The 12,494-nt window shown below is 39.2% G+C and overlaps 1 protein-coding gene across 4 annotated transcripts in view; it reads right to left on the reverse strand.

Moving 5' to 3' along the window:
* Nucleotides 1-1,638: 1,638 nt before the first annotated feature.
* Nucleotides 1,639-12,494, reverse strand: part of man2a1 (mannosidase, alpha, class 2A, member 1) — a 58,614-nt gene continuing 47,758 nt past the window's right edge. For 3 of the 4 annotated variants that reach the window (XM_078289034.1, XM_078289040.1, XM_078289041.1), the window contains 3 exons: nucleotides 8,072-8,302; nucleotides 6,509-6,619; nucleotides 1,639-2,283 (listed from right to left, as the gene is read on the reverse strand). In XM_078289034.1, coding sequence (XP_078145160.1) covers nucleotides 2,119-2,283; nucleotides 6,509-6,619; nucleotides 8,072-8,302 — 507 coding nt within the window. In that variant the 3' untranslated portion in view covers nucleotides 1,639-2,118. The remainder of the gene's footprint in view (nucleotides 2,284-6,508; nucleotides 6,620-8,071; nucleotides 8,303-12,494) is intronic. The other variant, XM_078289039.1, reaches the window with a different exon arrangement.

The following is a 12,494-nucleotide window of genomic DNA, read 5'->3' on the forward strand; positions in this document are numbered from 1 at the left end:
TTATAAAATTCCATCATTTAAAAAAAAAAAAAAAAATGTCTCCACTTTCCCAGAAGATTTCACAGTAAATTTCAAAAATTCCAACAAACAATTAAAAAGTGGTTGTGCATGTTGGAAACATTGCTGAAAATTTCAAAAATTCCAGAAAAAATAATTTATTCCAAAAATTATATTTCTCTATACATTTTCATATGCATATTCATATGTTTGGAAGAAAAACATCCAGTGTCAAAAATCCATAAACCAAAACAATTCTACAATTTATATGATTGTTTCCACAGTGACCCACATCTTACACACAATCCCTTTGTATTAAAAATAAAATACTTCATTTTTAAATAAAATGTGCATAAAATTTATATAAAATTATAAAAACAGCAGTAAATGCACATATACATTTCCTAACAATGTAAGAATATTAATTATGATTGACAGTCACCATGGAAACGCCCAAACATACATACACACACACACACAGAAACTCCCAGATTTCAATTTCAATTAAAAAAAAACATTGTGTTGTGTTGCTAGCTTTCCTGTTGCCGTAGCAACCATTTTTGAAGCCGTGCTCCCTTTAACATGAAGGAGGCATGGCTAGTTTGAATATTTGAATATTTCATATTTTTATTTTGACGTTTCAGCCCTTGTTTCTGTTTGGTTGCTTGACAAAATGATAAAAATAGAAAATAATTTAATTTCTATTTTTCAAATGTATCACTTATTTATTGCAAAAAAGTATATTTGATTAATTATTTTTAAATGTTTTCTTCAAATGTCAATTTTAATTCAATTCATTCTCTTTATTTTTAAATGTATTTTGTTTTTTCCTTTTTTATAAATTTCTAATTTAATTTTTTCTCAATTTTATTCAAAATTGTTTCATATTTTTCATTCTTGTTTTTTTTTGCCTTTTTTCATTTTTATTATTTTATGATTTATTTATGATTGTTCATTTTATTAATTAATTTATTTTAGTTTTCTAAATTCTCATATTTTTTCAAAAAAAATCTTTCATTTTTTATTCATTTTCTTTTTTTTTTATTCAGCTTCCAGTGACCTTTGACCTTCTGAATTTGATCTCGTCTTCTCCTTCTGGCTGGGTAACCCTAACCCTTGTAACATAACAGGAAGTCACACTTCCTCTGCTGTCATTGGATGAAAAACAGCAGAAATGTAAACATTTTTTTTCACATTTACTTAACATTTTAAACTTTTTTTTTACTTTTTATTTTGAATTTTCAGTAACTTTTGACCTTTGACCTCATGGACTTGACCTCTCATTTGTGATTGGCCGCTTCATCCAGGAAGTGGAAACATTCTCCTGGATTTGTCATTGGCCAAAAAAAAAAAAAATTTAATTCAATACATTTTTCACTAAAATTTCATATTTTTATTTAATTCTATCATTTTTCCCTCTTTAAATATTTGAATATTTATTTTTCAAAATATTGTTCGTTATCTCCAATATTTTACAAATATTTTATTCTATAAAATATTTTACATAATTTTTCTCTCTTTATCTCGAAATTTTCTTACGAATTTTTCCAGTTCCTTTAATTTCATTTTGTTTTTATTTTAAATTTTCCATTTCTATTATTTGTCCCTCTTTATATTTGAATATATAAAATATTGTATTAGTTTTCCCTCTTTATATAAAATATTTCTCTGAATGTTTCTCTCATTTTTGACTAATTTTGAAATTTAAAATGTATTTCATTATTTATATCATATACCTACATATTTTATGTTATTACTTTAAGAATTAAATATTCCAGATTTTTATCATTTTTTCAATCTAATTTAACATTTTCTCGCCTTTTTCCTGATTGGCTACCTGTCCTGTCTCTCTCCCCTCTCATTTGCATTTTTAACACTTTTTTTGCTTTTTTAAAATCCTTTTTAAATTTTTTCCCTCTTTTTCCCCCACTATTTTCAAATTTTCCCGCCTTTTTCCCAATTGGCTACTTGCTAAGATAAGACAAGATAAGATAGCACGTTATTGATCCCATTGGAGAAATTCAGGTGCCAGGTGCTGTCTATCTCTCTCCTTTCATTGGCTGCCAGAAGATGTCAATCTTCCCTGGAATTTTCCCTGTTTTCCCTTTTATTTCCATTTTTTCAGCCAATCTCCACTCGGAAAGCACTGATTTCCATTGGCCGCAGGCTGATGATGTGTCGCTGCGGCTGTTGCCGGGCGGATTCCGATTTGTCATCGAGAAGAGTGAGGGAAGTCGGGTGAACGACGATGAAATGGAGAGAAGCGAAAACTTCATCCAAGTTAAACTGAGAAAAAAAAAACAGAGGGGAAGTTTCAGTTTGGAGGAAAATTACTGGGAAAAAACTTTTTTTAATTAATATTAAAAGAAAATATAGCCACAAGCAGCAATTGCGGGGACCAAGCACAATTTTAAAAGACAGACAGACAAAACATTAGAGAAGGTAGAAAGACACACAAAAACTGACATTACCGTCAACAAATCCTATGAAAATAACAAAATCAATAATGAATTTGTTTTGCCAACAAGTCTGGTCCATGTAGCGGTGCCCAGTGCAGCCTCATGTCCCAGCAGCCATAGAACTGCATTGTATTAAAAACTATTAAAACCCGTCACAGAGCCATGCTGCTGCTCTGCAGCATATTTCATCATCACGATGCACCGGACCGGACGACTTTTTCCTCAAACGACTTAATAAGCCGACCGTAAACACGCTTTCCGTCTCAGGAAAGTAGTTCCGTAGCACAGAAAATAGTCCCCGGCGTAATGAAGAATTTGTTCCCATTTGAATTTGATTTGGTAATAACTACAACAGTCTGACTTTTCATGGTAACAGTTAGCGATTTTTAAAAATGAAACTATGTCTTTGTGAGCTGTATTTAAAGGTTTTTAGCTTACAATTGGAGCCACTGACTTCCGGGTTGACGGCTAAAAACGGTACGTGGGAAGTCAGAAAGTAACGGGAGGAGAGCAAACGCATTGTTGATGTTGTTATTAGGGCCCGAGCACCGACCAGTGCGAAGCCCTATTGAAATGCAAGGAATTATTATTATATTTCCCTCCAATGAATCGCATTTTTAAGGGGCTAAAGGTGCTCGGATAGTTGCGAAACTTTGCACATGCCTCACAAGTGCTGAAAAATTTTATATTTTATGGGTCTTGCACATGGGTGTGGCAAAATGGCTCAATAGCACCCCCTACAAAATTTCAAATAAATACCCGTTGCGCTACGTTTCACCTACATGTACGAAATTTGCCAGGCACATGTATCATGTCCAGACTTAAAAAAAAGGTCAATGGGTGCCATGACCTAAACCCAACAGGAAGTCAGCCATTTTGCATTTATTGTGGCATTTTTGGCCATTTACAGGGGTCATACTTTAATGAACTCCTCCTAGGAGGTTAATCGGATCCAACTCAAACTTGCTCAGCGTATATAACAGACCTTGACGATTAAAAGTTAATATAAGCTTGAGTTTTCGTCCAACGGCGTGGGCGTGGCGAGGCGTTGAATTTCCATGTTTCGCCACGAAACAGGAAGTGCTATGTACAAGGGCGGATATTTCATTTCACTGTTGGGGGGGACAATAAACAGAAAAATTTCTCAAGAGCAATTCCTGAAGGGGACACCAAAGGTGCCGCCAAAAGTACTGCTGTATTAAATGTATATAGAGGTCCATTATGAAACATTTCCATAAGCACTTCATTCCTTTCTTATGAAGATTTTATCAAATTGCCTTTGATATTACTGGGGTCTTTCTACTGAAAAATGATTGGATGTCTGTTTTTCTTTTCTCTGCCATTTTAACTGACCTGGCTGGCTGACAAATAGACACACACACACACACACACACACACACACACACCCCACACACACACACACAGCATGCAGGTTATTTACAGTAGTAGGTGAGATGCAACACCTATTAACTGAACTAAAGCTAATATATGCCTAATTAGATTTAGTTTTCCCGAAAAAGCAGATCTCTAGTGTTTTGCTGTCAATGTGTAAAAGTCCAGAACGCTATGAAGCCTGCCAGAAACTTACTTCAGGGTCTTTTTTAAGAATTAAGTCTTCATTTATTTCCAAAATTATAAACAAAATTACATAGCGGCAGCCATTTTACATGCAGTAAGAAAAAAAGAATATACTTAGAACCTAATTACGTAGGGTAAGTTAATCTTAAATAGCCTATTATATTATAGAAATATTACTGTTACCATCTACAAAAGATAATTTTGGTATGAAAACCCGCATTTTAATTTAACCAAGTATCCTGTATCATAAATACATGTCTGGCATTTGTAACAAACCAAACCGCTTGAAAATCGGTCGAAAAATCAGCAAGTTATGATGATTTTAATTGTGGACAGACCTCCTGCCTCCATACACACACATGCATTAGGAGACGCGGCTGCTCCGTACCAACACGCTGACGCACGAGATCCAACCGCGAGGTAACGGAGCGAACAAAAGGCAGGTAGGCAGTGGACCAAACCACTGTGAGGCATATGAGAAGGGGGGGGGGGGGCAATCTTTCGAAACTTAAAAACGCATTGTTTTGTGTCTATAATTAGCACAAGTGCTTTCAATGCATATTATTATATTATTCAAAATTATATAGTTATGTTTACAATGATATATTGAGGGGGACAACTCTGTTTTTCCCAGGAAGGGGGGGTCCGGACCCCCCTGTCCCTCCCGTAATTTCCGCCCATGGCTATGTAACTCGACTGTACGTGGTCAAATCTGGCCCAAACTTCACATGTTTGATAAGTGTCATGGCCTCAAGACATCGACATGGCAATATTCAGTTATAGTCATAGCGCCACCTACTGGCAAAACAGGAAGTGGTTTGTAACTCGACTGTACATGGTCAAATCTGCCCCAAACGTCACATGTTTGATAAGTGCCCCGGACTGAAGACATCTACATGCCAATATTCAGTTACAGTCATAGCGCCACCTACTGGCAACACAGGAAGTGCTCTGTAACTCCACCGTACATGGTCAAATCTGCCCCAAACTTCACACGATTGATGACAGTCCTGCCCTGAAGACATCTACAAGCCGATTTTAAATCATAGTCATAGCGCCACCTACTGGCAAAAGGAAATGACATGTTTTATACTGAAAATTCAGAGCCGCATCAACCGGTCAGTGTCCAGTAACGCCGCCGCGGCTGCGGCACACCCCAACGTGCACAAAGTGCGAGGGCCCGATCATCGCTGCTTGCAGCTTTAATTTTCATAGGATTTGTTGACGGTAAGCAATGCATTAAAAAACACCAGCGTTATCCTTTAACTGGCTTTTGTGTTGGTCCATGAGCTCTGTCAAGTTAATCTTTTCATTACAACCACATTGTTGACGTTATTCACAACAACCAAACTTTCTATTACTTGTTGACGAGTAATGACTTCAGAATGGACAAGCCTGGATTTGAACCCACAACCTTCCACATCAAAGGCTGATGCTTTACCTACTGAGCCAAATCCCTGGGAAAACTGAGCCAAAAGGTTTTGTGTGAATTGGATGAACGGCCTAGGAGGAGTTGCGAAAAAAGTGTTTCTTAAATCATTCAAAATGGTGGATAATGCAATATGGTGGACATTGAAAGTGATATATGGGTTGGACTTGGCACCTTCCAAAGAATACATTGACACAAGAATTTTCAGTCTATGACACACGGTTCAGAAGTTATTGGCCAAAATGTAAAGTTGCTTGTTATAGCGTCACCATCTGGACAATGTACGTGGGCTGCCTTGCCTGAGTAGTGGGGGCCGCAGGAGCTGCTCACACAGCTGCTGCTGCGCGCACACACACACACACACACACACACACACACACACACACACACACACCCCTTTCTTCCCCATCCACTTGTGTGAGAAACACCAGCAGACTGTAGTTTTGCACTCAATCTGACAGTGAAAACAAAAGTTAAATTAATTTGCTCCAAACTCACATGTGTTTGTAACGGTGTGTGTAAAAAGTAACTTGACACTTTATAATCTGAGATGTGTGAAACTGCCCAACACATAGGCCTAAAATTAACAAGAGTGCAATGCAAATACTGGCATATTGCCCCTGTTCTGTGATGTATTGAATAAGTCATGACATATTACGTCCATAAAACTAAGCGATATATTGAAAAAACTACAACTCCGGCAGCTGTATCTCTCCCCCTCCGGCTCCACTCTCCTCGGCTTCTGCAGCTCCTTTTTTGGCTTTGTTGAGCTTGTCAGTAAACCCAAAAATATGTGTATATGTGTTTATGTATTGAATGTATAATTAATAAAGAGATATTTCAAACAAAAAGGAAAATATTAATGAAAAAAGATAAAGAATGAAGACAAATAAAAACAAACCTTAAAAAAATTATATAAACAAGTCAAAGAAAAAAAAAAGAAAAAAAAAATCATCAAATCAAATCATCATCACACAAAATCAAATCAAATAAAAAAACACAGGAAGAAAGAAAGAATGAGACTGTGTGTGTTGACTCCACCCACATCCTCATGCGCGCTCCTCGTGCACGTCAGCGGGATTGGGGGGGCGGTGCTGCAGTCGAAGCCCTTCCTGTGGAGTAGGAGCGCCGCTTCCTGTGACGGACTTCCTGCTTCCTGTTGGGGGTGAAGTCACAAACGAATGAACTTAACATTTTTTATTCCTTTTTTTTTTAGGATTTTTATGAATTTTTCTCCACCAAGGTTTGACCAATTTTGCTCACTGTTTACTCTGTTTTCACAATATTTATGGAAATTTTGTCTCTTCATAATTTAAATTTTAATAAGTTTCATTTTATTGTACACTTTCATTATTTTTATATTTATTATTTTTGATTTTTTATACCTATTTTTTATTTTATGATTTTTTTCTCCCTAAAAGTTTTACAAATTTTGCTTGAAATTTCATTAGTTATTCCAAGATATTTTAAGAAATTTATCCCCAGTATAATTTCCCATATTCATTTCATTTTACACTTTTATTTTATATTTATTACTTTTATATTTATTATTTTATATTTTGTATTCCTTGTTTTATCATTTATGAATTTTGTTTTTCCTAAAATATGTTTTTAGATTTTTATTTTATGTTATTAGTTTCATATTCATTAATTTATTTTTTTCCCCCTTTTTGATTTATTTTTATTTTTTCCTCCCTCAAAGTTTCACAAATTTTGCTCAAAATTTGCTCGATGTTTTCAGCACATTTTGTAAAAAAAAATGTCCCTTTATAATTTCTGATATTTCATTTTATATTTATTACTTTTTAATTTGATATTTTATATGTTTTATTCATTTTTCTATATTTTATGATTTTCTTGTGCCTCAAACTTTCACAGATGGTTCTCAAAATGTATTTCAGGACATTTTTCAAAATGTTTACTGTTTACATTTTCCCATGCTTATTTTATTTTATATTCTTATGTTATATTTATTAGTTTTACATTTATTATAGGTTTTTTATTACCTACATGTTTTTAATTAATTTTGCCCTCTCAAAGATTTTGCAGATTTTCCTCAAAATTGTTAGTTTTCAGAACATTTTTACAAATCTTATCTCTTTATAATTTCCAAAACTTCCCGGTAATTTCCTGGTGATTTCCCACCTTATTTTCCATCATTCATTGTTTTAAAAATGTTATTCAATTTTTTTTATATTTTATGAATTTTTTCTCCTTCAAACTTTCACCTATTTTCCTCAAAATTCTAATTCAAATTTTTCAGAATATTTTTTATATATCTTTAATATTTATAATTTCCCAGTAATTTCCCAATATTTTCCCAGTGATTTCACATCTTATCTTCCATCGATTATTATTTAACATTTTTTTATTTCCTTTTTTTTAGTTTTATGAATTTTCTTGTGCCTCAAAGTTTAACCAATTTTCCTCAAAATTTCTTTTATCTTTTTCCATCATTTTATGTCTATTTTTTATTTTATAATTTTCATATTTTTTCTAATGTACATTTCACCATTTGTTCTCAAAATACAATCTATTCTTTCAAGTATACTTTTCAAAAAAAAAAAAAAACAACATTAGAATTTTCCATATTTCCCGGTAATTTTACCAGTAACTTTTCCCCCACCTCTCCCTCCATGCTCCTCAGGTTGAGCAGGTGCAGGTCACATGGAAATGAGGCACGCAGCGGCTGGAATGGGCGGAGCTTCGGCAGTGGGGGGGCGGGGCCAGAGGGGGGGGAGGGGGCGGGACCATGCAGAATGATTGGCGGATGGCAGAGGGCGAGCGAGGAGAGGTGAGCGAGCAGAGAGAGGTGGGCGACTGAGGCTCCGCCCACTTCCTGTCAGAGAGGAAGAGAAAAACATAAGAGAAAATATATTATATATTTATTATTAATAAATATAACCACAAGCAGCAATTGCAAGTGAAGTTTGCAATCCGCAAACTTCAGGAGTTTTACAGAAGGGTGGCTAGAGGTGCAGTTGTTGGTGTAGAGGGAGAAGAGTAGAGGAGAGAGCACACAGCCTTGTGGGGCTCCAGTGCTGATGGTCCGGGGCTCAGAGACAAGCTTGCCCATCCGCACGTACTGCTTCCTGTCTGTCAGGAAGTCAGTGATCCACCTGCAGGTGGGCTCAGGCACGTTCAGCTGGGATAGTTTGTCCTGGAGAAGAGCTGGGGCGATGGTATTGAATGTGGAGCTGAAGTCCACAAACAGGATCCTGGCGTAGGTGCCGGGGGAGTCTAGGTGCTGGAGGATGAAGTGGAGTCCCATGTTGACTGCGTCGTCTACAGACCTGTTGGCTCTGTAGGCAAACTGCAGTGGGTCGAGGAGGGGGTCGGTGATGGCCTTGAGGTGGGCCAGCACGAGGCGCTCGAAGGTCTTCATTACCACAGAGGTCAGGGCTACTGGTCTGTAGTCATTAAGGCCTGTGATCCTCGGCTTTTGGGGAAAGGGGATGATGGTCGATGTTTTGAAGTAGGCAGGTACCATGCATTCATCCAGTGAGGTGTTAAAGATGTCCGTGAACACTGGAGACAGCTGGTCTGTGCAGTGCTTCAGTGTGGAGGGTGAGACAGCGTCCGGTCCAGCTGCCTTGCGGGGGTTCTGTCTTTTAAAGAGCTTGATAACGTCTCTCTCCAGGATGGAGAGAGGTGTGATGGAGCTAGGGGGGGGCAGGGGCTGTCTGGGGGTGTCTGGGTCTGGAGGGGGGGGGGGGTGTCTCTGTCCTGGCTGGAAGGAAGAGGTGTAGAAGCTGTTGAGGGGGGCTGGGTCTGAGGGTCAGAGTCAGGACTGATCCATTGTCAGTCGAATCTACAGTAGAATTCATTCAGGTCATTTGCAAGTCTGAGGTCATTCATAGAGTGTAGGGATTTGGTTTTATAGTCTGTGATCTCCCGTAGTCCCTTCCAGACTGACGAGGAGTCGTTGGCAGAGACTTATTGGCAGAGGAGTATTCCCGGTAGAGGCGTGCGTAATCCTCTCTCCCTGAAGCGCACTAGGGCCCCGGCGCGCTTGCCTCTCCGTCTCTGTCTCCGTCTTCAAAACACCGCTTGGCCAAGGGCTAGAGCGCCTTTGACCAAAATGTCCCGTAAATCCACGGATGAGGCGAGAAAATTGGGACATAAATCCGATGTTGTCGAGTCCCTGATGTTTAGTATCTGGTCCCTCGTGTAGATAGTCCGAGTGGAATCACAATAAACGGAATTAAACACTAAAAACAAACAAAAAAATATAAGCCTAATTAAAGACGTAAACACAAAACATCAGGCCAAACATGCAGAATAAACATACATTTTTAACAGCCAACTAACAGCTGAGGCCTATAGTAACTTGAAAATGAAAAAATAAAAAATAAATCCTGACTCCTGACAATGGACCTCTGTGTTTCCCACAGGTTGACAATTTACTTTGTTCAGGGTTAATTACTTTCCTTTATATTGTGTCCAATGGAACCCAACTGGTGATCAGGGGTAATATGCAATGAAGTCTCTGCACTGCACTGTTAACTTTCTGAGTGTTGAGCAGTGTTAGAATTGTCCAATTAAAAAGTATCAAGTTACTCTTTACAAATACCATTACCAACACGTGAGTTTGGAGAAAATGTGGACTTTTAGTTTTTTTTACTAACGTTTTCGGAATGGGAGACAGACAGATTGAGTACAGTGCTGCTGCATCGCCACATGACAGATGTGACGTGATGTGCACTGAAGACACCATGGCTCCCCCCCTAAGGGGGTGCTGTGAGAATCATGTTCTTTGACTTCTCCAGTGCCTTCAACACCATCCGGCCCCTCCTGCTGGCAGAGAAGCTCTCAGAGATGCAGGTAGACCAAAACCTCGTGGACTGGATTACGGACTACCTCACCGGCAGGCCACAGTACGTCCGGCTGCAGGGCGGCCTGTCAGACGTGGTGGTGGGCAACACCAGCGCACCCCAAGGAACTGTACTGTCACTATTTCTTTTCACCCTCTACACCTCAGACTTCCGCTTCAACTCTGGATCGTTCCACCTACAGAAGTTCTCTGACGACTCCTCCTGTCGGCTGCATCACGGAGGACAATGAGGAGGAACACAGAGAGCTGGTTGAGAACTTCGTTGGATGGTGTGACAACAACCACAACATCAGGAAGACCAAGGAGCTGGTGGTGGACTTCAGAAGGAGCAGGAAGCCCCCAAACCCCGTCACCATCCAGGGGGAGGAGGTGGAGATGGTGAACTCCTATTGGTTCCTAGGAGTGCAGCTCAACAACAAACTGGACTGGTCGGACACTGAGGCTCTACAGGAAAGGACAGAGCAGGCTGTTCTTCCTGAGGAGACTCAGGTCCTTCAACGTGTGCAACAGACTGCTGCTCTGTTCTACCAGTCTGTAGCAGCCAGTCTCCTCTTCTTCTGTGGTGTGCTGGGGAGGCGGCATCAAGGCAGGAGAAGCCAACAGACTGAACAAGCTGGTGAAGAAGGCTGGCTCTGTTGTTGGACTCAAACTGGACAGTCTGGAGGCAGTGGCAGAGAGGAGGATAAGGAGAAAGATCAATGCCATCCTGGAGAACCTCACCCTCTCACCCTCTCTACAATGAGCTGAGGCTGATGAGGAGCAGCTTCAGCCACAGGCTCCTCCACCCTCAGGCTCCTCCTCCCACACTGCAGGACAGAGCGGCTCAGGCGTTCCTTTGTGCTAGCGGCCACTGGACTGTTCAACAACGTCAGCAACCCTGGTGCCAGCCAGTCATAACTCCTGACCCCCCCCACACACACACACACACCCCCACACCCTGCACATGACTCAAACCTAGACTTGGACCCTAGCCCCTCAGACCCCCCCCCCATCCACACTAATGACTGAACTCCTGATTATGTATATATACAGAATATATATGTAAGAATACACATTTATTATTATTTGCATTTTTGCACCGTCTCAATATTATGTACATTACCTCTATTGTTTTATCTTAGTACCTCTTCTTTTTTATTATCTTATTGTACTTATTGTACTTTCCTTGGTACTGTCTGCCAGTTGCTGCTGTGGCACCTGAATTTCCCCAAGGGGATTAATAAAGTGCTGTCTATTAGGCGCATTACAGAACGATTTAGATCAATTTCTATACATTGACTAACTTTTGATTTTGTGCCGGCCGTGCTGATATTGTGGCGTTGCCACAGCTTATGCATTGGAAACACTGGCACCGTAATCTACTCGATTATTTAAGAATAAGAGCATATCTACAGGGATGAGTCCAGTGTTCAGCCTATTGACAGTCAGTCCAGCTGCTGAAACACATGCTCCGGGGGAACAGCTGTCCCGGGGATGGAGATTGTTGCGGCAACTTTGCCAGCCGGGGGAATCTTCCTGCATTCCCTGTCATTGTGCTTGTAGACCTGCTGTATTTCAACTTTGTATTCTATACTTTCTTCTTCCTCTGTATAAGCGGTGAAGTTAAATTGCGCCCTTGTGGTGGTAAATGATTTCAGCAAAAACTGATAAATATCACATAGTCTACATTATCGGTTAATCAGTTAGTATATGCTTGATCGATCAAATTCTTAATTGACTGCCGATTAATCATTAGCATCCCTAGTCTGGGACTTCAACTCACAACCTTGTGCTCCAAAGACCTGAGCTTAACCACTCTGCCAACTTCCACTTTGGTGTTCAGAGTGGGGAAACAAAACAAAGGGACAAGTGATTGGTCATAGGTGATAGTCCAACCCATATTGAAAGTATTCAGTGTGTTAGTGCCCCACATTAATCAATTTACACATGGCTTTATAGACATCATCTTGAGAGTCCAGAAATCATTTCTCTTTAGTTTGATGAAGATTGATCAAACTATCTTCAACATATCACATTGTCAATTTATCAAACTATTTGCAGCTGCACATTTCAATCTACTGTACGCTTAGTTTTCATTTTTTGGCTGTTAACTAATTAAGGTAGGACGATTTGTAGCGGTCACTGGCGGTTAAGCTGGGGTGCCAGTCAGAGTCTCAGTCTGACAAAATATAATGGTAAGAGTACAGCCAGCAAAACC

The sequence above is a fragment of the Centroberyx gerrardi genome, chromosome 2 (assembly GCF_048128805.1).
Source record: "Centroberyx gerrardi isolate f3 chromosome 2, fCenGer3.hap1.cur.20231027, whole genome shotgun sequence".
Lineage (NCBI taxonomy): Eukaryota > Metazoa > Chordata > Actinopteri > Beryciformes > Berycidae > Centroberyx > Centroberyx gerrardi.